At 39.5% G+C, this 21884-nt stretch overlaps 3 protein-coding genes across 3 annotated transcripts in view; 1 reads left to right on the top strand and 2 right to left on the bottom strand.

The window, feature by feature from the left end:
* Positions 1–2059: 2059 nt before the first annotated feature.
* Positions 2060–4671, bottom strand: LOC138028315 (profilin-2-like). The gene is made up of 2 exons (XM_068875798.1): positions 4472–4671; positions 2060–2646 (listed from the first exon to the last, which is right to left on the bottom strand). The coding sequence occupies exons 1-2, from the start codon at positions 4580–4582 to the stop codon at positions 2371–2373; spliced, it is 387 nt and encodes a 128-aa protein (XP_068731899.1). The 5' UTR covers positions 4583–4671; the 3' UTR covers positions 2060–2370.
* A 60-nt stretch (positions 4672–4731) lies between these two features.
* Positions 4732–17191, top strand: LOC138028314 (replication factor C subunit 4-like). Its single transcript, XM_068875797.1, has 13 exons — positions 4732–4942; positions 6445–6603; positions 6989–7049; positions 7675–7733; positions 7894–7963; positions 8409–8482; positions 9850–9970; positions 11431–11475; positions 11769–11849; positions 12911–12991; positions 13647–13691; positions 14476–14547; positions 16701–17191. The coding sequence occupies exons 1-13, from the start codon at positions 4824–4826 to the stop codon at positions 16800–16802; spliced, it is 1089 nt and encodes a 362-aa protein (XP_068731898.1). The 5' UTR covers positions 4732–4823; the 3' UTR covers positions 16803–17191.
* Positions 17192–18119: 928 nt separating this feature from the next.
* LOC138028312 (monocarboxylate transporter 10-like) overlaps positions 18120–21884 on the bottom strand; it is a 4729-nt gene continuing 964 nt past the window's right edge. The window contains exons 2-3 of the mRNA XM_068875795.1: positions 21294–21865; positions 18120–18833 (exon numbers count right to left, since the gene is read on the bottom strand). Of these exons, the coding sequence (XP_068731896.1) occupies positions 18246–18833; positions 21294–21865 (1160 nt within the window). The 3' untranslated portion in view covers positions 18120–18245. The remainder of the gene's footprint in view (positions 18834–21293; positions 21866–21884) is intronic.

Raw genomic sequence — 21884 nt, 5'->3', positions numbered from 1 at the left:
AAATCGCTAGGAGTTTACATCGTACAGAAAATGTCTAAATTTATAGTGCTCAAATTCAACTATGGTAAATTAAAAATTTGAAGTTAAGGGCACTTTAAATCTAAATTTAATCACAAGTTTGTCATTGCTTCATCAGTTGGCATGGGAGCCTTCTGTTTAATTACAGTAGGTGTGAACATACTGTACTTGGCCATGTTGAAAAACCAATAGGCTACGTACTAGGATTTAGAAAAACTAAATATTTTGAGGAAGAGCTCTTGCTCAAAATATTTAGTGTTTCAACTCCGCAATTAGATGTCAACCACGGTTTGAGTCTCGCCTGTCTAAAAATCCTTTAACGATCTAATTTTATTCTGAAGGAAAGCAAAAAGCCTAATTCAAAATTGTAGAAAATTAATCTTATGGATTCAAACATTTTTGATCAGTAAATAAACTGAAAGAAATCTTTTCACTAATCAGGCTTTGTACAACAACTGGGCCCTGGTTTACAGCTAGGACTGAATTAAATTGGTGCCTTAGCATTCCCGTAGGTGCAATGTCAAATTAGAGTGATTTTACTTGACCCGTGAAACAGAGAATAACAGTTATTGTGTAACACAACCTCCTAATTAGACCTATTGTTTTTCTGTTACTCAGACTATTTAGAACTAAAACGGTAGTGCAGTAAAGAAAAATGTAAAATGAAGAATTTCACTTAATAAAGGAAGAAAAGTATTACAATAACTGTCGTATAATTTATCTCTTCAGTTGTGTCATTATTGTGTGTTCTGTTTTTGTGTCAGATTTTTCATCCTCGAACTTGTATACACCATGTGATAGAGGCTTTTACGCACATATAGCGTGTAATATTCCACTATATATTTCACGGGTCAAGTAAAATCACTCTAATGAAGAATAAACCACTCTCAGCTCAGTCCTTGGTTGGAATGACTGTAAGTTTTGCAAATAAGTGCTACAGGTATAAAGCAAATTTTTTATATGAAAATGCTAAAATTGTGTCCTAAGGTAGAAAGGTCAATCAATCAAATGAAAAAAAAATTAACTGAGAATATTTAAGTGAAAGGGGCTTTGAACCCTTAGACTCCCATAATCGAAAAGTTCATTCTCCTAACTACTTCCGTAGATTTACCGGGTATTTGTTGGCTGGTCACCAGAATTTGGTGTTGTATCAGGATCGCTTTCTTTAAGATGATCATAAACTTCATTCTGAATACTTGTCTATCTGACATTGAATTGGAATGGAGGGATGAATATACATACTAATCAATCCTGGGAGTCAAAGGGTAAAGAAGATCCATCAAGAGAGGGTTGCTTGCACTGCACCTGAAATTTGTTTAAAAGCTGCAAAACTTTGAAGTATCAAGGTTGGTGGGAAAAAATATTTAAACCCTCAATGACCAAGTTGACATTAATTTTTTTCAACAAAGCGATACAAAATATTGGACGCCATGGAATGCAGATCAGACTGCTGCTGTTACTCTGATGGCTTCGGAAAGACTTTCCTAGTTACATGTTCAACATTCATTAACACAATGAATATTGATCAAAAGTAAGAAAATAAAATCATTTTAATGGAACATTTTATTCTTTTTTAAACAGTTTTCCTCTAACCTGGGCCCAGTTGTTCAAGGCCAGATTAACACTAATCCATGATTTAAATACAAACCCAGGCTTGAATTTTGCCCGTCCAAAAAGCCTTAACCTTGCAATTTTATGCTGAAGGCTAAAAATCTTGCAGAAACACTTTCTGATCACAAAAATAGACACCAATAATTGCTGTGTATTTAAATTATTTAAGTTTCTCGTAATCCAGGAATAACTTAATCAGGTTTTTAACAACTGGGCCCTACACTCTAACTTCCTATGACTTTTATTTAATGCCTTTTTGCATACTTTGAAGAATTTACTTCAAGGAAACCACTTGACACCTGATGTGATGCAACAATGTGTGTAGTTGAAACTACACCTCATCAGCCCCAGCCACTCAGACCAACTCTGAAGGCACTGTTTGAGCTGCAACTCAGGACAAAATTGTGACAGGATGAAATTATTTGCTCAGTTATGCACCTCGCCCTCTAATATTTTTATTAGTGATCATTTTTATACTGATAAAGTGTGTTAAATAATAATGTTGACATCAGTTACGTATAGAGTGAAACTCTTCTTTGGTGACTAATGTTAACATTTTCTGTCTTTTTTAATATTCCCACTTGAAAATGTGTCACTGTGATTAGCACTAATAAAATTATTAGCTTTTCTTATCTATCATCAAGCATCCACGATGATATCATGAATTAGACATCTTTTGGAGTCAAAGGCCTTGAGCTTTAGCTACTTAATATTGTAGCATTTCTTTCTAATTATAAATTTTTAGTATCCATTAGCAATGAAGTAGTCTGCTAACTTCTCTATTACTGAACTGCAGCAGCCAGCTTGCATTCCTTCTGAATATCCACCAATCAAAAGACATTTGTTTGTTTTAACAGCAACTGCGCCTTCATTGCCGTTTCGGCAGTATATGGCATGTCCAGGATCTGACCTCACAAACACATACTTTGTTCTGTTAATGGCAATTCCTTTTGCATAGAAAGGTGATGGATCCTTTGTGATTCCATTGAGTATTGCTTGGGCCTCACTTGGGAGGACCTACCGACAAACAAGTACAGGATAGGTTGAAATAGTTTGCATGAAAAATAGGAAGCTGCAAAAGGCAGCTGGGCACCCATTTTTTTTCTTTTTGAGCATTCACATTTCATCTCAACTGATGGATACCATATGAATTGGTGATCTTTGTGTAATGTTTATGATGTGAGATGCATTGTTGTATGACATTAGTTTACAAACTTGAGGTGAAATTTGTATGTGTTACTACTAATGAACATGCATTATTAATGAATTGCACAAGGAAATTTACATTGGTGAGATGTAGGTTACAGTGGCAGTTGCACAGATGAAATGAGGATATTGTATGTGACTTGTGAAAGAAACTGTGATACAGTAGGTCGTGCATAAGTTGAACACTGGTAACAGAAGGATAAATAGTGCCTGAATTCTGGGTTAAAGTTGGCTTGCAAATCAAGCTATGTTTACAGGTATGTTACCATTTTCATTATTAACATCCTAATCAAGGGTTTTTGCCTGTCAAAACAAAGGTTAAAAAAAGTAAGTAAAGTCTGCTTACGAGCCACTGACCCAACACCCTGGAGCCTATCCCCAGTTTCCGTAGCATGAAGTGACTAGGAGTATTTCTACTCCCCCCTGGATGGGATGCTAGTCCATCGCAGGGCTACACCCAGCATTAATTTGCTGGTACCCATTTATACACCTGGGTGGACAGACGCACCATGAGAGTCAAGTGTCTTTCCCAAGAACACAAGAACACAATAACACAGCAACAGGGAGTCAGGGTGGTTTAGTGGTCATCAACCGTGCCTCCCACCTCTGTGACCCAGGTTCAACTTTGACCTTGGGTCGCTCTCATCCTGACTCTGAGGGTTTTTCTCTGGGTACTCCAGTTTTCCTCCCTCCTCAAAATCAATTCCCAGTCAATTACATCTGGCTGGGTTTGCAGTGCTCCGAAATCACACATGGATCGTATGGCGGCAGCCGTGGGTGCCTTCACATGCATTCGGTCTGTTCCCGTTGAGCCAGTTGATCCTGAAAAGTCCTTGTTGGGAGTGGTCAGCAAAGCGCACATTTACATTTACATTTACATTTACATTTACAATGTCCCCAACCAGGACCCAAACCCGGACCACTTGATCCAGAGGCGAGCTCACTAACCATGAGGCCACTGCCCCTCCCATGTCAAAACAAAGGGATCTTTTGATATTGTGCTTGGCAAACTTAAATACACATACATGTATGGAATGAAATGTTAATAGAACCCACTGGGAACTCGGCAAAATCCGAGCCCCAGATGGGATTCGAACCCACGACCCTCCCTAGCAAAAAAGCAAAAAAATTTGGGGAACATCTGTAAAGAGTACTGCCTAATGCATCAAACTCTGCAATTAAAGTCAATGTACTTGACATCATGAAAATAATATTTGTAACAGCACCTCATTACAAATTAAGTTTTCAGACAAAGTAATAGGAGCAATCATGTCGACAAGAAATTGTGCCCGTCCAAGATTAATTGTTACGAGGTCAGGATTCTACGTAAGCCTATTATTGTAACTTTGTTTTCTGATTTCTTCCACCGTATTCACTTCAATGGTATTACATTCATTCCCAGATAATTAATATCAGATTGAATTCACAAAGGAAATCATCAATAACCATCAATGTCAGTAAGGGTAAATCGATATCGATTCGCTGAAACATAAGGGTTTCCACCGATGAAACATCGACTGATCAACACAAGCACCGATGAAGTTTGGTTTCACTCCAGTAACAAACTTACGGTTAGAGAAATACACTTGAAACAAAAAAAAACAAACACTTGTACAGTAGTTGACAACGAACATACCACAAATCCTGCACTTGAAGCATATCGCTTGCCATCCAAACCATGAATCGAAGCTCTTGCCACCTGACTTGTACCTAGCAAACTTTCATCAACAAAACTTTGCCAGCTCATTCGATCAGAAAACAATATGAAGGGTGGTTCACTTCGCACTATCTTGTGTGTGTCTGTTTGTGGCCAAAAGTATCTTGGTCACGCAACGCTTATGATTGCGCTCAGGGAGGGAGGGCTAAGGTTCAGTCCCAGTGCCCCTCTACTAAAAGCTTTGGCGGGAAAGTCACGCGAAGTCCACCATTATCGAATCAACGATTTTTTGGGACTTTTCTTTTCAAGAAACTTCCAATTTTAGTAAGTAATGGATGTCTTTTTACGTGGAAAAAGTCTTGCAACCTCCTCAAAGCTAAAGCAGGCAACCAGCGAGGAAACTGCTGGGACTTCGAGCAAACGAGTCAGTGTACCTTGGGTGGAAAAATAGTGAGTTCTGCTCTTCTTTTTTCCTCTCTGTGAAACTTTGTATGTTCGTGCCTATTTATTATTTAGTTGACTGGTGACTAGCAGTTCATGATATAAATAGAAGCATGCTTGAAACTTTGAAAAATGTTCATGTGTAATCAGTAAAGGAGAAATTGTGTACTGAAGTGGCAATGTTGTTGTTGTGGTTTTTTTTTCCTGAAACATTTTAAAACCAGTTTAATTTTGATTTTCCTTTGTTTCAGATTATGATAATAAATATTTGACGACGCAAAAACAAAAATTGAAGTGGTTTACAAAATTTTAAACCAATAAAAAAATTGAGCCACAACATAGTAATCTCTATGGTTATCTTTGGTTAATCCAAATTATGTTTTTCTTTCCAATAACGTCCACGGATTTTTTTACAGAATGGGTGATTTGGTTGTTGCTTGGGTATTTTTTTGCAGTACTCTGAGAACCGAATGTATCCCATTTATATGTACATGTACAACTCCCCCCCCCCCCCCCCCACCCCAATCCCCAGCCTAAATTAGTAGAATGCCGTACTAAGTTACAACCCACAATTTTTCCTGTTCTCGCACTCAGACCTTAAAAGTAGTGGTCTGAGAAAGCCAGCATATGAAATCGTATGAACTTGAGTGTATTTCAGGATGTATGGGCACACGTGATGTTTTCATAGTTCTCAATAATAATAAACTATTGCAAGTGCAATTGGAGAACTTTCAAAACAGCCTACGGCTCATGCAATTTTGAGAACTTTCAAAACATTACGAGTGACCATAAATTACTAAATGCACAAGCAAGTTCATATGATTTATTTGATAAGTACTTAACAAAATTACTCCATCATTGTGTTTCCGAATTAGCAACTATATTGCTCTTTATGCATTCATCATTTGCCAATCAGAAATGCGATATTCTGTTGAGTATACGATAGCAAGTGTTATTGCTTGTATTACATTAATTAGGTTTAGGACACCTTTGATAACTTTTAGTTATTGCAGTGTGCAGCGAAAGTTATTGGGTGCAAAAGTGCTCAAGCTGTTGTATAGTACATTATGTTATCATATGACCCGTACGGCCCCGCGCACGCTTTCATTGCAAATCCTTGTATGAGGGCCGTACGCAATGGCTCAAGCAGGGCCGGAAAAAGCCGTTCGGCCCTGCTAGGATCACATACGACCCTCATACAGGGATTTTCTCAATAGTTTCGCACGGACCTCGCTGCGCTCGGTCAGTACGCCATGACCTCGGGCCAAATATTTTCCCGTCCACCGGCCCTCCCACTCAGTCAATAAGTACATATTATTACTCACGAAAAAACAACACAGAACACATAGGGGCAACGTTGAAGTACGTTTAACCCATTGACACTTCAAATGCCCCAGGACACTCCCAGTTGACAAGTAAAATTGTCTGGCGTTCGACAGAGTAAAATTTGTCAAGTTTCACTCCCTGAAGTCAATGGGTTCAACCTCCTATTTTTCATTCTTTTTTCAAAGCCGTCCCAGATCAGTCGATGATGTTGCATACCAAGATGAAGTTGTCTCTGTGTTGAAAAAGTCACTTGAAGGAGCTGATCTCCCAAATTTGTTGTTTTATGGTCCTCCTGGGACAGGAAAAACCTCCACAATACTCGCCATTGCCAGGCAGTTGTTTGGGTATGTAAGAAAAACCTATTTAATAGTTCTTAATCGTCCATCAAGATTCTCATCAAATACTTGTAAAATAAATCAGGGCTTTCAAAAAGTTGTTATTAGTAGGCATCCCAGCCACAGTAATTGTTGCAAGCTGTTGTGGTGCTCTGCCAGCTTGACTGGCAGAAATAAACAAATATATAAATAAATTAAAATGTCCCCATTAACAGTGAATTGAGACGAAAGTAACTGGCCGAAGATTGATAAGTAGAGCATGTGGGCTATCTCGGCAGGCTACCAGCCCTTTTTGACAGCCCTGTAAATAAACCTGTTTTATCAGATTAGTTTTAAACCTAAACCATTCTCATTCAATTAATTTTGTCCTTATTTTTGTAATTTCACTGGTAAGATCTGACATGATGAAGGCAAGGGTCCTTGAGCTGAATGCATCAGATGAGCGTGGAATACAGGTGAGAAGAGAAGTATTAGGCTGGCAGTATACATGTAATCCTTTCTGAAACACCTGTCATCCTCCATGTTTCTTGTGTTTGTTTATAAGGTCTAGTGGATTTATTGTGCATAAGGAACCTCTGAATTGTCAGTTTTTCGTGTGTGCAGAAAGGGCTTTCATACGTTTGTCAAGTGATTCACATTTATTTCTAATTTCTAATTTCCTAGTTGTGAGTATTAGTTTATTAGTCAGTTCAAACCAGCATAGTTCAGCACTCTTTGAGCAATGATCTTCATATTAATTTTAGAAACCTTCAATGCTCAATGTAGCCAGCCAGTATTCACCCATCTTTAAAACATTAATTTTTTGTTGCCTTCTGTCAAGTTCTGTTTTAATGCTAGTTTATTCTTCAATGTTCATTTGTTTGCTTTTAGTTAGTTTTAACTGCTTTCACGAATATTGTGGTTGTTCATTTTTTTGATCTCATCTGGCTTTCGTTGTTATGTAACCTTTGCCTATTAACAGTACTGTTTGATTTGCTGGTGGTTTTGGTGTTGATTGTTATTATTATTATTATACTTAATTAAGTATTATTAATTTTGCAACCTGTGGGATTAGTGGTAATCTTAGTGGTTTCGCTTTAGGTGGTCAGAGATAAAGTAAAAAAGTTTGCCCAACAGGCAGCTTCCAGTGTGCGACCAGAGTAAGTTATTTGCACTTTATTTCCTAAATTTCATTAACATGCTCAACTGCAGTATATTGTTTATAAAGCATGGGGCATTTAATATAAAGAAGGGAGGATAAGAAACTGTTATCAGAAAGCAGAAAGTAATTATTTCCTTAAGCTTTTGATTTTTTTACAGTGGTAAACCATGCCCAGGTTTTAAGCTTGTTATTCTGGATGAGGCAGATTCCATGACACCAAGTGCTCAGGTTTGACATGAAATTTATGTGAACAATGTGATAAAATAAAATATAAAAATTATTTTAGACATCACAAATTTGTGTCAGTAATCAAATGGTGACAAGTGAAATTAGGGAATAATTTCACGTGCATTTTGTCCAAAATCCAATAATTTCTGGAGCCTTTAGCTAGGGGAGGGAAATTATTTGATTTTGGACTAAACGCAAGGGAAATTATTCTCTAATTTCACTAGTGTACCATTTGATTATGCTATTAATATCGTGGATGACAAATATGTTCAAAAGACGCGGGTTTTTTCAAACCTGGATGTAATTTGGCACTGCAGGAAAAGTTGCCATGGCAAGATTGCAGTTTCAGAAGTGAAATGATAAATTAATGCTGCAATTTCACGCCAAAATTAAGGAGTAATTTGTTGCCCATGTTAATATGGTGTTATTTATTTTTGTCTAACAGGCAGCTTTGAGAAGAACTATGGAAAAACAGACAAAGTCAACAAGATTTTGCCTGATTTGTAACTATGTTAGCCGGTATGTGCATATTATAGAATGTTTCACTCCAGTGTGAGTTTAAGGGTAAATTTTTTTAAAGCTTTACAACAGCGTTGTAAAACGTAGTTAATGGAGCGTGACTCGTAGAGCTATCCCTCCACATGTCACGTTATTTCGTAAACATTACGCAACGCAAACGAGACATGAATGGATTCCTATATTCTAACAATCCGAACTGTGTTCCTTTATCCTTGTCTTTAATACTTTCTGCCTACAGTTATATCCCTTATCTGGATTGGCGAAAAGCAACAACTATCCCCATTCATGTCGCGTTGAGCGCTACAGAAGTTGTTTGTTTTAGATGGTACGTTAGTCACCATTGGTTTAGTCCTAGACATTAGTCTCAGTATAAAAGGTCTAGTAAAGTCCAAAGTATCACTCTGTGAGCTCTATAGTTAACTGTAAGGAGTACCTTTACTGTTTACGAATTTTATTCCCACCCTCCCTCCCTTCGGAGGTTTTGTTAAGGTCAAGTTGAATAAATTCGGGTTCACCTCTCGGTACACGCTTCGGTTAAGTCTCGCAGCGACTTCCCCAAGCTTCGGTGTTTTTCATGCTATGCCATTTTACGCTCTCTATCTGCCTTTGTTCTTGTCCGATCCAGCACGTGCCGGCGGAGTCGGCTCGTAGTGCTGGGGAGATAAGGAGGCTTGAGCTATTTTTACCGCCTACACTCTTTCCATTATAGCACGATGCTGGCCGGAGGTTTAGCTCGTAGTGCCGTGGAAAGTTAGGCTTGTATATCATTATTTGGCTTTTACCGGCCTACAACTTGTCCGATCCGGCGCGGTTCGCCTCGTGCGTCGGGGAGATAAGTTCAGGCTTTTAGTCACGCTACGGAAGTCGTCTGTCACGCCGATCGTGGAGCGGTGTCCCCCCCTTTACGCCAACATTGTCTCTTGCATTTTGTTTTTGTAGTGTGTCTTAACTATAAATACCCACAGGAACTGCGACATTAATGGGTTGTATTTCATGAAAAATACAGTTTGGGTGATTTAACTAATATAATGCTTATTTCCTTAACTTGATGATATGGACCCCCTCTGCTTTTGGTTTCTTATCTTTGAGACCTGTTATGGAGTTTTGAGTTTTTCTAACGTGGTGTATGGATTGTGAAGTGCCAAGACAATTGGCCTCCAAAAGTGGGGAAATGCCCTCTTAGATCTTTGCTGCCTCAACAATAGTACACTGCGTCAGTCTCCCTTGGCCACTACTTCATGACCTTTTGGTTACTGGCTCCCATGGCATCACATTTGTTGGAATTATATACTACTTTGCTGTAGGCTCCTTAAAACAATGTTCCTGAATTACTGGGAAGTGTTATTAAATGGCTTTTATTTTTGCAGAATTATTGAGCCTTTAACTTCTCGTTGTTCCAAGTTCCGTTTCAAGCCACTCTCCCAAGATACACTGGAGAAAAGGTTGAACATGATTTGTGAACAAGAAAACATAAAGTGTGACAATAAGGTATGACAAACAGACCTTTATCCAGGGTTTTTGTTATGATTTTTAATAGCAGGGACAATTAAACATATAGCAGGGACCAGGATGGTGGCTCTGACCGGCTCTGCCGCCATCTTGGCATGCTGTGCCAAGGGGGGATAGGTGTGGTAGGGGGTCGTCCCCCTCCCACTTGGGGGTAAGGGGGGCCTCCCCAGAAAATTTTTGAATTTGCGAGGCCTAATGGGTACCTTTGGGTAAAATACTGGTCGATTTTCCGCTTCATTTCGTCGCGCTACGGCTTACCGTAACCGACTAACATGCACAGTGTCTCATTTTTGAAGAAATTTACTTCCGGCAGCCGTATTAGAGCCCGCCATAGCAATTTGCTTAAACTCCCTAATGACGAAAGCAGGGCGCGCCGATCAATGTGTTTTCTGTTACTTGATAACATCTTGTCATGAACTCCAAATCAGCTACACGTACATGTACGCAAATTGTGGTACAACTAACAATACCCAGTAACAGAGAAATAAAGCACGATTTGGTTTAAGAAAATATTAAATAATAAAATACAAATATCGGTTGACTAGTCTCTTCATATTGAAAGAATCCTTGTACAACCTGCGCTTAAAATAGCCGGGACAAAAATAAAAATAGCAGAGTAAAGGTCCCGGCGTCCCGGCTTTAACAAAAACCCTGCTTTATCAAAGATGTGATGTTCTCAAAAAGGCCGGAACACTAATGATGACAATAATACACTTAATTTTAAACTCCCTCTTGTCGGCCATTATTCCAAAATAGCGAAACTTAAACTCCGACAACTTACTAAGCACTTTTGTAAATCTGACCTAACTATCAAATTAGTTTTCACTTCGTTCAAAATTAAAAAGATGTTGAGTGGTAAAGATCGTACTCCTGGTGCTCTAAAATCCATGGTAGTTTACCAATTTTCTTGTGCGGGTTGTAATTCCCGTTATATTGGCGAAACTAGTCGCCACTTTTCCGCCAGGATAAAGGAACACATGGAAAGCGATGAAAACTCACATATTTTTAAGCATTTCAACACATCTCCTTTATGTAAGAGCAAATACTCCCCATCGTGCTTTAGTATTCTGGATTCTGCCAGCAACTCAATAATTGATTTAAAACTCAAAGAAGCTTTTTATATAAATAAGATCACACCGGAACTTAACAAACAATTGCAGCATTACAACACTTTTCTCACGTTTTAGTTTACTCCTTATGTTTGGTGTCACGCTGTAAATAGTACCCGCTTTTGTATTACGTCATGTTGTAATAATTTTTTCATCTACCGGGCGTAGACTTTATAACTGTACACACTTAGGAACTCATTAAACTGATGATGGCATAAGCATGCCGAAACATGTCTTTTAAAAAAGTTGTCTGTTTCCTACAGTATTTATCATACTTGCTACTATTGCGACCTTATGGAAATACTAAAAATGGCACTACTCTTTTAACAGGCAATCCATGAGCTAATAAAAGTTTCAGAGGGAGACATGAGAAAGGTGATCATTTCTTATAATCTTGTGAGACACTAGTGGGAGGCTTTATATTGTCACATTCACAGTGTAGTGTTAGCCATGCAATTGTGTGTATTGGGGATAATATGGTGAAAACTAAAATAAAATAAATAATACTTGACACAAATCAATGCAAAATAATAGGCAAAAATATGTGAAATGAAAAAGAAAAGACAATTACATGAATGATTCAGAAGCAGGACAAGACTGCTGTGACAGTGGAAAATGAAAGAATAAGAATATTTAATTTTAATTAAACTTTGTGTTCCATTTTAAAGGCCATAACGTATTTACAAAGTGCATACAGATTGAAAGGAGAAGATACTGTGGATGCCAAGGATATCACTGAAATAGCTGGGGTATTGTATTCATCTTTTGAATTTGCATAATACAAGTGACGTTCACTAGCAAGCCTGTGCTCCTTTCCTGTACTTGCTACATATAAATGTTTTCTTGAAGGGTCTCCAGGCAATGAATGATTCAAGTTAAAAGGGCAAAAACAGCCTTGATTGTGGCTTGCTTGGCAAGAGCACATTGTCGAGAGACCAACAACTGGTCCAAGATGAAAAGGAGAATTCTGAAATCTTGGACCTGAGCAGTCTGAATTTTGCTATACACACCGCTAAGATGGCCCTGTCACGAAGCAGCGTATATAGATTTCCATATGCGTCATCAATGTAATCATGGCTTTCCTGCTCTGTTCGGTGATAAGCAAGACTCAAGGAATAGAAAATCCTGTGCAAGAGAGCCAATATAATAAAAACCTTGTTCCTTTTTTGCGAGTTTATGGAGCTCTGGTTTCAGGCTCGGCCCATAAACTTGCAAGAAAAAGGAATTCAACCAATATTTTCCCAGTACAACAGTACGGACCTCGTGCTAGTTCAAAGACATCTATGTCACAGGTGTACTACCCATTTACACCCATGCACGCCCTATATTTTGATATCCAAGATGAAGTCTCTTGTTAAATCCAAGTATTTACTACACTGTATACTCTTTCTAACCAAAAGGCAAGGTTAGTGTGGCCATATGCCAAGGGGGAACTCTTAGCAAATCTTCAAAAATGGCTGATTTTTTGGGCAAACTTCTGAATGCTAAAAAATAGGAAATACAAGTTACCTAACAGCCTTATTAGTATGGATCAAAGGCTTAACTATCGTAGATTTTTGGTATGCAAAAAGCTGCTTAAAAAAAGACCAATTAGAAGAGAAATAACAAGTTTTCCTAAAGTGTTGAAGTTAGGGTTAGCTTCTATGGAAACTGGGGTACTGTGTTAGTTTTAACAAACGAGTCGTTTATGGTAATCACCATGACAAAGATTTTTAAGCTGACATCTGAGAATTGTTTTGACTTGTACACGTACATGGTCACAAGGTGACAAATGCCCAGTAATATGTTTTTTTTTCCGGTTGTCTTTCAGGTTGTTCCTGGCGAAATGGCAGACAAACTGTTTGAAGCTTGTGGTACAGATTCCTTTGACAAGCTTGACTCCACTGTTAAGGTAACAATTTTCTTGTACAAGTTGTTGATCAGTCTGCATGTAAGTCTGAGTGTCATGATGTTACCTCTGATTGAACCAATATACACATGTGACCCAAGTTTACCTAGAGCAGAATGTTTTGCAATCATGTTAGTACATGTATGCTAAATTATCATAAAGAAACCACTGGAATGGTTAAACAAAAGTGAGATGGGTTTTGTTATTTATTGAACGTTTTCTTTCTTAACTTTTTATCAACGGTATTTAGCACTGGGCACTAATTGAAGACTCTATACAGAAATCAAAAGAAAATCGTATCAACTCATATCAAATCGTAGGTTGTTTTTTTTTTGAGGAAAACGAGAGTACCCACCTGTGATGCCACGTCTGGGAATCGAACCCAGGCCACATTGGTGGGAGGCAAGTGCTCTTAACACTGTGCCTTCTTTGCATTTTATAACTTTTAATTTTGAGTCTTCCTAATATTTGTTAATTGTGATTATTGTCTTAAAAACAGAAAAAGAAAAAGGAAAAGGCATCTCATCCGTAGGTCCTCTGAATTATAACTAACTAGAGTGTCTCACAACCTTTGCAACTTGGATTTGTTCCAATTGCTGATCGGCTGATAATGGCCAAACCTAAATGACTGAATGATTCTTTTTAAAAATCCCAACAGGAAATCATAGCTGAAGGGCATGCAGCAACTCAAATTATCAACCAGGTGAGTTTCTGGTAAACCAATGGACACTCGCTTTCTGAGTAATATGTGACACACTTGTTTGTCGTAGAGTGGGTAAATTGTTTGATCAAATACAAAAGGTTGCGTCAAAAGGGCTTGATTTTGATTTTAAAATGTAGAACTGCAAAAATGCAAAGCTGAAAAAAAAAAAAAGCGAGTTGACGGTCAAACGTGCTCTTCAAGGGTTGCTAGACAAAAACTTTCTTAAGCTGAGTGCAAAATAAGACACAAGAGAGCTAGTTGGGCAGACGGGGCCAACATGGAAAACCTGTCTTCTCTTGCGCCATTCCCAGGGTGTATGTGGTTGTGATTATGAAACCCGACAAATTTCTTTGTTGTGGGTTTTTGTTCTCATTTTTGCCCTTGGCCGTGCACAAAACACAATATTTGTTTACTTCGTACTGGGGAAATAACCAATAGAAACGTGTTGGTTACGTAATTCATGCAGAGTGTATGAGCGCAAAACAAAAGATTGTGCACTGTCGTGGACTTTCTAAACTAAATCTTGGCATCTTTGTTTGCTCCTTTGATGTTTGCCGAGCTTCCAATTAACTATGGTTGAAACTTCTTTTCCTTGAAGTACCGAAGTTATCGGGTAAGACGAAGGAAGACAAGTACACGCCTTCACTCTCAGATGTAATTCACTGGACATGTAATCATGTCTAATGTTGGATGATCATGTTACATTGGTAGTAAATTATTAAATCACTTGTGTGTCAATGATGTAAATCGCCACGGTGGGGCTTATTATTTTCTTTTAAATCAGATTCATGATAGGATTGTGGACATGACAGAGCTGAATGAGCATCAGAAATCTGCCATCATGGAAAAAATAGCTGTAAGTATGGAATTTGAAGGCCGGTCATTCGATAAATACTTGCCGAAAAGGCATGCATTGATAGCTCCTTATTACCTAATGAAAGGTAAAAGCAAAACGGACTGTAGTACAAGAGAAGACTTTCAAGGTGCTGACGTTGTCTCCTAAACGCCATTCGTTTTTTTTAGCTTTGATAGCCTGAACAGCAAATCGCATGAAATCTCGTGGCTCAGAACTCTAGACAACTGCTCTCCTCTTTTGAATTTCTTTCGTCCTGTTCTAGTTGTGTGTCAGCTTTCATTAACCTGTTATTGTTTGGTATTGTAAGTAAGCAGCTTCTATTGTTTCAATTGTTTAGTGTTTTGCTTTTGGCTTGGGTAGCGAATCATTAGCTTAATTAAGCACACGCGTTTTTGAGACGGGGACGGCAACCGGAAGTAAGCTGTTTTCCCTTCTAACTTGTCTTCACACAACCATATTTACATTGCTGAATATCTTCTCTCCGCTAGAGATGATTAGTATAAAAAACTGCGAGACTCCACTGCCCTGGCACGCGAAATGTTTTATTCCGGTTGCCGTCCGCGTTTCAAAAACGCGCGTGCTTAAGCTCCCTATTACATTAAGCCGCGGCTACACGAGCGACTGTTTGCTCGCGCTGGTGACGCGATTTTTTCAAATTTTGTCGCGTCACCAGCGCGCGATCAAAATTACACGTGTAGCCACCCTTGAACTTGCGACGCAACAGAGTACAAAAATCGCAAGAAAAAAGTCGCCAGAGTTGAAACTTTTGCGACAAAATCGCAGAGATAGTTGCCCGTGTAGCCATCCTGCAACTTTTTGCTTGCGACGCGACCAAAGAGTATTTAGACAATGAAATTAAAGGAGGAATGTTTGTTTTTAGTGCCCAGGTCTCTTCAAGTATGCGATTCGCGCAGCCTTCAATTTGTCGCCAAAATTTGTCGCAAGTGTAGCCACCGTCGCGCGCAGGCGACGCGACAAAATTTGAAACAAAATCGCAACACCGGCGCTAGCAAATATCGTTCGTGTAGCCGCGGCTTTATACGTTATGAGAGCTGCTACATCACCCGTCCTGTTTCTCCGGCATAATGCGGAAATCGGTTCCCAAGCGTTAAATCCCAATTTAAACCCTGTTGGGAGGCGCGGTGGCCTCATGGCTAGTGTGCTCGACTCCGGATCGAGTGGTCCGGGTTCGGGTCCTGCAGGGCTCGTTTCTCGAAAGTCCCGAAAACTTTTCGGGCCCGAAAAGCCATCTGTGAAATTGCCAACCACTTGTTTTGGAAAGCCGATCTTTTAACATGTTTTCAAGGTAACAAAAAGAAAATAACTGTGAAGCTTGACGAATTAAATGCTCTCCGTTCTTGAGATACAAAGGGAATTGTGACACCCAAAAATGGCCCGTAAAGTTGCGGGACTTTCGAGAATTGGCCCCCTGGCCGGAGACATTAGAGCCGTTTATACGACAGAAAATAAACCGCGGCTTGCATAAGACGCGAACACCCCGTATAAATGGTACAAAATCTACGTTCACGGCTTTCTCAAGCCGCGGCTTATCCTGGCCTGGGAGTTTATACTCGTATAAATAGTTCCTTTCGCGTATTATGTACGCCGCGGCCAGAGTAAGTCGGGGCTTATTTTCTCTCGTATAAACGGCCCTATTGTGTTGTGTTCTTGGGCAAGACACTTTACTCTCACGGTGCCTCTCTCCGCCCAGGTGTATAAATGGGTACCGGCGAATTTAATGCTAGGGGCAACCCTGCGATGAACTGGCATCCCATCCATGTTACAGAAACCGGAGGTAAGCGCCGGCCTGATGGGCTTTCTAGGCTCGTAGCAGACTTTACCTTAAAACCCTATCGCCACAACAATGCTGCTTTACTGAAACATGGCTCCCTTATACAAAGGAAGCAAGCGGCTGGAGCTCCTCGTCATCTCGCTTAGGGGTTTAAATTTCGTATTTTGGTCTCACTTAGGCTGTTCTGGGGAATATGCTTTTTATGTTCTATATCATGGTCATGTAATTTAAGTTTTTGTAGTGTCTTTAAATCGTAAGTTTAAACATGAATATCTCCATTTAAATTGTTATTGGATTGCCTCGAAAGTCGATGGCAAAAGCAAGAGAGAATTAAACGTGAAAATGATACTTTTTATTTCAGATCGTGGACAAATGTCTGTGTGATGGAGCAGATGAATACTTACAGATTCTTTGCTTGTGCTCAGTCATGATGCAACAGTTTTGTCATGCTGGACAAACATGAAATACTTGAAATGAAAAAAAAAGACCGCCGAAAGAACTTGAATGAGAGTACTTGAATCTTTGACACCCTTTGCTTGTTTATTTTACGCGTAATCCTTTTGTTTCATCAAACGAAGGGACATGTAAGAATTAGATTTAGAGCGCAGTCCAGAACTGCGTCGGCCAAACGGCCTACCGAGCCCGCTTCAAAGCGCTCAGTGTCTTTAAGATGAAGAAGTAGATTCGTAGATAAAAATTGAACTGTTCTAATAAGGATCGGGCCTGAATATTTACAAGTGAGAATAAAACTAAACTAACAACAAAACTATTAAGCTGGAAAAGGGCGATGATAAGAGGCACTAAAATGAAATATATGAGAACTCCACATGTGATAATATATGGTAAAACCTAGTTAGTACTATTCATTCGGTGACATTGTAAAGTTATGAAACTGTTCCAAAGGGGCGGACATGTCTAACGGCATTTCGGGCTCTAACATGTGGGCAATAACTTATGCAGCGACTTAGAAAGCTGGTATTAAAAGTTGCTTGAAACCAGGGTTCATTGGAAAAAATACCTTTTGATACAAATTACAACACATTAAGGGTGGTGCTTGCTAATTCAAAGGTATTTTTGTGCGGTTTATGCATATGCGGGGGAAAGCAGATCTTAACAAGTGTTATTCAAATCCAAAACGAAAATTGGGGATAACCAAGCATTTTTCAATAATTAATGAACAATATTTGTAAAAAGCTTGAAATACAAAGCAATGCGTGGAGCTCTTTCCCAAATTGAAGCTTAATTATTTCTGAAAAAATGCATGGCTACCCCTAATTTTATTTTTGGATACCAAGAGCACTTGCTAAATTCTGCTTTCTCCGCAGAACGTATGCGCAATAACAATAATAGGCACCGTCCTTAAGGAGCTTAAAGAAAGTTCATTAACAGTACTTTAACTGGTTAAAATAACCTTCAGTAATATTAAAACTGCACTAGGCCAAGCGAATCGTTATTGAAAGAGTTACTCTAATGCGTTTTCAAAATTCTCCGTTTTCACTAACGCATTTTCAAAATTCTCTGCTTTCCTTTAGGCGAAAACGAAGCAAAACATTTTTATATACAAAATGATAGCGTTTTCATATCGTTTTCATTTCTGCACACTAAAAAGTTCAAAAATGATCAAGACATCTGAAGGTAAAATTCTCTCAGACTTCTCATTTTTCATTAGCTATAAAATTCTCTCTTTTCTCCTATCAGGTACTAACTCGTTTTCAAAAGGTTTCTTTCCTTTAACGCCGTTTTCCACTTTAAAAACCGTTTGAGAAAGTTTGTTTTTGTCAGCGTTTTCGAGCGTCTTAATGTGAGTGATAAGCGAAACTACACAAAAACACATTGATGTCGATGAGTCCCAAAATTATAGATATCCAAACAACACACATTTTTCCTCACTGAGTAACTAAATATCCTACTGTGCTATGTACTTGAAAGCTATTGCAACTATCTGAACATTGCTTGCAAAATTTAAATGAGTTTCTTGTTGCGTGTGTCCATTTTGAATATCAAATTCACCTTTTCTCCGCATAAAAATCGAAACAAAGCTCGTCAAGATGGCGGAAAGGCAGGTGGTTGCCCCCAAAGAGTAGAAAGCTATGGCATAGCTTTGAAGCCAGTCAAAAATCCAGGCAGCGATCAATGGTCCTAGAGTCCGTGGGATTGCTAGCACAAAGAATGTGAGACCCAAACCATACGAGACTTTTTCTGGGCCAAGAATGTCACAGACGATGACCGGGTTTAAAATGAGGTAACACGCTCCAAATGAACCGAAAATGAAGGCATCTCCTGCTAATATGGTATACGACTGTGTAAGGGGAACAACAAAGTTACTCAATCCTACAATCAGGAATGCGAATTGAGCAATATGCACACGATTGAGACGTTGAATGTCCGAAATGCGGCCGAAGAATATCCGACCCAACGCCGAACCGACTGTAACAAAGGTCAGGAGAAGGGATGCTGGAGTCTTGTCGACGCCAATGTCTTCCGCCAAGCGAACCTGGTGACAGAAAAGAAAATCTTGGTTAGTCCCTGTCCCTGTTAGTTACATCAGACCATATTGGTATTCCCAGGATTGGACTGGAACTACAATCTTGGGCAAATTAAATGGAACATTGAGACCACCCCTCCCCCAAAAATCAGTGATGGGAAAATGGCGCGTTTTGGCCTTCACGCACCTTCATCCTTGATTTGGGGGAGAGGGGGCATTTCTGTTCCATTTTATTCTGTCCAAGATTGCAATCTTGGACAAATTAAATGGAACATTGAGACCACCCCTCCCCCCAAAATCAGTGATGGGAAAATGGCGCGTTTTGGCCTTCACGCACCTTCATCCTTGATTTGGGGGAGAGGGGGCATTTCTGTTCCATTTTACTCTGTCTAAGATTGTAGCTTGCAATGGAGGCTAATGCGGGGGAGTATATTAAAAAGTATTTGCATTTGAAAAGATTTCCCCGCATTAGCTTCCATTGCAAGCTAGTTCCAGTCCAATACTGAGAATACGAATATGGTCTAATGTAAGTGGCTATGGAAAGATAATATACTTTGCTGTGATTGGCTGCAATCTCGAGCCACTTTTTTTTGTTACCAATGGGAATGACTGAAAATCAACCGCCCCTTGTTCTCACACACTTTTCTGGCGCGTTGAGTGAGTTAAATTTTATTTGCTTTAAGTTTTGATTGACAAAATCACGCTGTTAACCCCTGTTGAGACTGATTAAAGTGGCTTTGGTTTTATTTTCACGATACCGTAGAATTCCGAAAGGAACGGCCCACGTTACTTTCGGATTTAACAGGCTCAAGTTTTCAGTAATATTCATTAACTTTAGCTATATAACAACAATATTTGTCCGGTTGATGCGCCGATCAACTCGAAACTTCAACATCCCACCCACCCCCCCCCCCCCCCCTCCCCCATTTGAACTTTTGAAGATTGGATCGTTTAAATTCCCACCCTCTCGGGCCAAAATGGTGTTCAAATGCCCTACCCTATCGTCGGATTTGTCTGTCATACCCTACTAAAGAACAATCGTCGTCGGCTCTTCCTCTCTTTAATAAAGACCTTTTGAAGACATTTTTTGTAAGCCAATCGCTTACAAATGCCACATCTCTTCCTTTAAACTCTTCCATCTCGTCCAAACACGCGTTTTATAGCTTTTAGCGTCTTCGGCGCCCGAAACAAAAATCACTTGAAACCTGACACTTCCGGTTCAATTTTCCCCACCCCACGCAGGCAGAGGTCAAATTTCCCACTCCCCGGGCACAGAAGATAGTCAAATGCCCGGGGGTTGTTGAAGTTTCGATTTGATCGGTGCATGCGGCGCGAAAACAAGCACGGTGACCCCCACCTTTTTATTGCATTTTTTGCACGTCCTGTGCATGAATATCAATTGTGTCTGCCAAAGTTTTACAAAAATCTGGATAGTACGTCATTTTCAAGGGAATAACCTTAAATGATGGTTACACAACCAAACGAAAACAAGCTCTAACAATTGTAATAAGTTTCTAGCCTGACAAAGTGCAGCGGAGACGAGTTTTGACATGTATTTTTCGGTCGATTTTCGTATAGATACTCGCTGGTGGAAATGACTTAATTCAGTGGTAAATGCGTTCGTAACAAGTATATCGTAATGTGTTACATATTGTTCGTAAATGTTTCAGTAGGATTCAGTTCAGACAAAAATAAAACGGGGGATCCCAAAGGTTTTCTTTGCTTAGTCCACTCAGGTTGTGCCATCCGCATTTCACACTACGCATTACGCGAATAAATAGTTATTCGTTTTTAGTTCAGGAAAACTGAGACAATATTTGCCGTATACCTTGCGGTACCGTATTAGGGTTTATCCCACGTTCCAGTTGCTGTCATGTTCTGGAGACAATTGTTGGAGTACGGTGTTACGTTGACATTAGGGAGTTTAAGAAACGACAACGGCTACGGCAAGGACAACGCCAAAAAGCAGTAATATTATTGGTTAAAAGAACCAAAATGATCGTTGTGCACGTGCGGCACGATTTTTTGAACATTTCTCTCCCGTACTCGTCAAAACTACTACGTGAAATTACCAAATTTGAGGTTTTGACGACATCGTGGACAAACTACAATGAATCTTTCAGTCTCGCTCTTTACTTCAAATCCGTCCGTACCAATCCAGTTGTAGGACACTTCGCACATATTTTATAATATAAACAAGATTGAATAATCCCGAAATACTTCGAATAGCTCAAACGTATACTTTGAAGTGACGTTTTCGTCCCCGTAGCCGTCGTGGTTTCTTAAACTCCCTATTATTATTGAAGGGGCCGCTTCTTTCAAGGGGATCGTTACTTTCGGTATTTAATTAAAGAAAGGCTCAAAGCGTGTTTTTCTGAGTGCAGACGATCGAGAGAGGGGCACGTAAAAAAAAAAAAATATGCGCGTTTGCAAAGAGTCAGAGCATAATTATTGCTTTGCTTAACCTACCAAATGGACGAATGGGACCATATATCCCAGCATGAAGACAAATGTCACAATTATCCACATGACAAAAGCCTTATTCTCCAAAATTTTCCAGTCAAAGATAGGTTTCTTTTCCTCTTGCGTAGAATTAACATCGTCTTGTGGATCCACGCTTTGCCTGGGTCGATAAATCACGGAAAATCCGGACAGCAATAGAAAAGCACAAGAGAGCACCCTGAACATGTTTGCAAGGCCAAGGTGGATGAAGAGTTGCTGCATAGTTGGGTTCAGCACGCTTCCGCCAATAGCGCCACCGAGTGCCATGATTCCATTGGCGAACGCTAACCTCGTTTTGAAGTGCTTCGTCAGTATCAGCAAATCAGCAAAATACACGAAAGATGCACCCATGCCCCAGACCATACTGTAGGTTAAGTACAAAAGTGGAAGACTTGTAACGAATGAGGAGCAAAGCAAGCCAACAGAACAGGCGAGGTTTCCAAGCAAGGCAACTACCCAGCATCCGTTACGTTCACTGAGGACAGCGCCGAGCGGGAAAAACAAATAATACGTGGATACAGCGAGCGAGCTCACCCAAGCTAAATGCGGAAAAGAAAG

Source organism: Montipora capricornis, chromosome 13 (assembly GCF_036669925.1).
Source record: "Montipora capricornis isolate CH-2021 chromosome 13, ASM3666992v2, whole genome shotgun sequence".
NCBI classification, from domain to species: Eukaryota; Metazoa; Cnidaria; class Anthozoa; order Scleractinia; family Acroporidae; genus Montipora; species Montipora capricornis.
The sequence above is the reverse complement of the archived record's forward strand: the minus strand, read 5'-3'. Positions and strand labels throughout refer to the sequence as shown.